Raw genomic sequence first — 1,180 nt, forward strand, 5'->3', positions numbered from 1 at the left:
ATGTAGACCAGGCTGGCCTTGATCTCACAGAGAGCCTCCTGCCTCTGCCTTTTGAGTGCTGGGACTAAGGATGTGTGCCAACATGGCTTTACTGGTGCCTTTAACATCTGACCACAGTCTTCTCCTTTGCCAGCTTCACTCCAGAGCCCGACATGAATGGATACTCGAACTTTTCCCCCAGTCCCGGTAGCCCCACCAAGGAGTCAGTGGAGCCTCAGCCCAGCCAGGCTGTGCTCCAGGAAGATGTGGACATGAGCAGTGGCTCCAGTGGACATGAAAACTGCTCCATGGGGCGGGACTCGCAGGGTAGCGACTGTGACGACAACGGGAAAGAGCTACGGATGCTGGTGGAACCTTCTGACACCCACTCGAGGTAGGTTCGGCCTCCGGCCAGGCTCCATCTGCACAGAAGGCCTCCACCAAGTTCCTGTCTCCTGGTGACTAGATGGCTTTTCCATCTTCAAGTTGCAATTACCAAGGCTTTCACGATTTCAGACCATCTTAACCTAGTAACTAATATTCACTAGGGTTCGACCTTCTACGTGATGGTACAGTGGTCATCTTTGTATTTTGTGTACCTGATGCCAGTCAGATCCTTGTGGCTGCTCGCTCCCATGGACAGGTCACAGACAATGCTCCTTCTGGTCCACCCCTCAGGTCTTTCCTAAGATCCGGAGACTCTGCGCTCTGGTCTTACTTTTTTGAGGGGAGGGACTGCATGTAACACCCAAGAACCTCAGACACGCTGGGCAAGTGCCTCAGGTTTAGTTTTTTCTTAAGTCTGTGCTGTGGTGTCCCTAGCCTGTGTTCCTGGCTGGGTACGAGAAATGTATGAAGTACTGATCTGAGACCTGGCCTCTCCTCTTGTAGCCCTGATGCCTTCAGGTTGATGATGACGGAGCCCCAGCACAACCCGTCCACGAGCGGCTGCAGGTGAGACCCACCATGACACCTACCTCACACCCTTTAGGGAGTCACAGGACTTGCTCTCAGAGGTCAGGTTTGGAGGTGATATGACCCCCTCCAAACTCTGCTCAAACCATTGGTCTACATGGCTGGGGCTGGTATGATAGGTAGCATCTGACTTTTCACACACTTACTGGCCTTGTGCTTCTCCAAGCCCTGTTATTCTTGGTCACCTGGATTCCCTCCCAGCTCTAGGCAGCCTGTGTCCTGCATG

At 53.3% G+C, this 1,180-nt stretch overlaps 1 protein-coding gene across 1 annotated transcript; it reads left to right on the top strand.

The window, feature by feature from the left end:
• Positions 1–133: 133 nt before the first annotated feature.
• LOC108490410 (period circadian protein homolog 2-like) lies at positions 134–933 on the top strand (the record flags this gene model as incomplete). Its single annotated transcript, XM_017796465.1, has 2 exons — positions 134–373; positions 871–933. Coding segments are annotated over 2 exons (303 nt in total), but the record flags the coding sequence as incomplete, so codon positions are not given.
• Positions 934–1,180: the final 247 nt, after the last annotated feature.

Source organism: Nannospalax galili, unplaced genomic scaffold, assembly GCF_000622305.1.
Source record: "Nannospalax galili isolate Female #2095 unplaced genomic scaffold, S.galili_v1.0 C48869297, whole genome shotgun sequence".
NCBI classification, from domain to species: Eukaryota; Metazoa; Chordata; class Mammalia; order Rodentia; family Spalacidae; genus Nannospalax; species Nannospalax galili.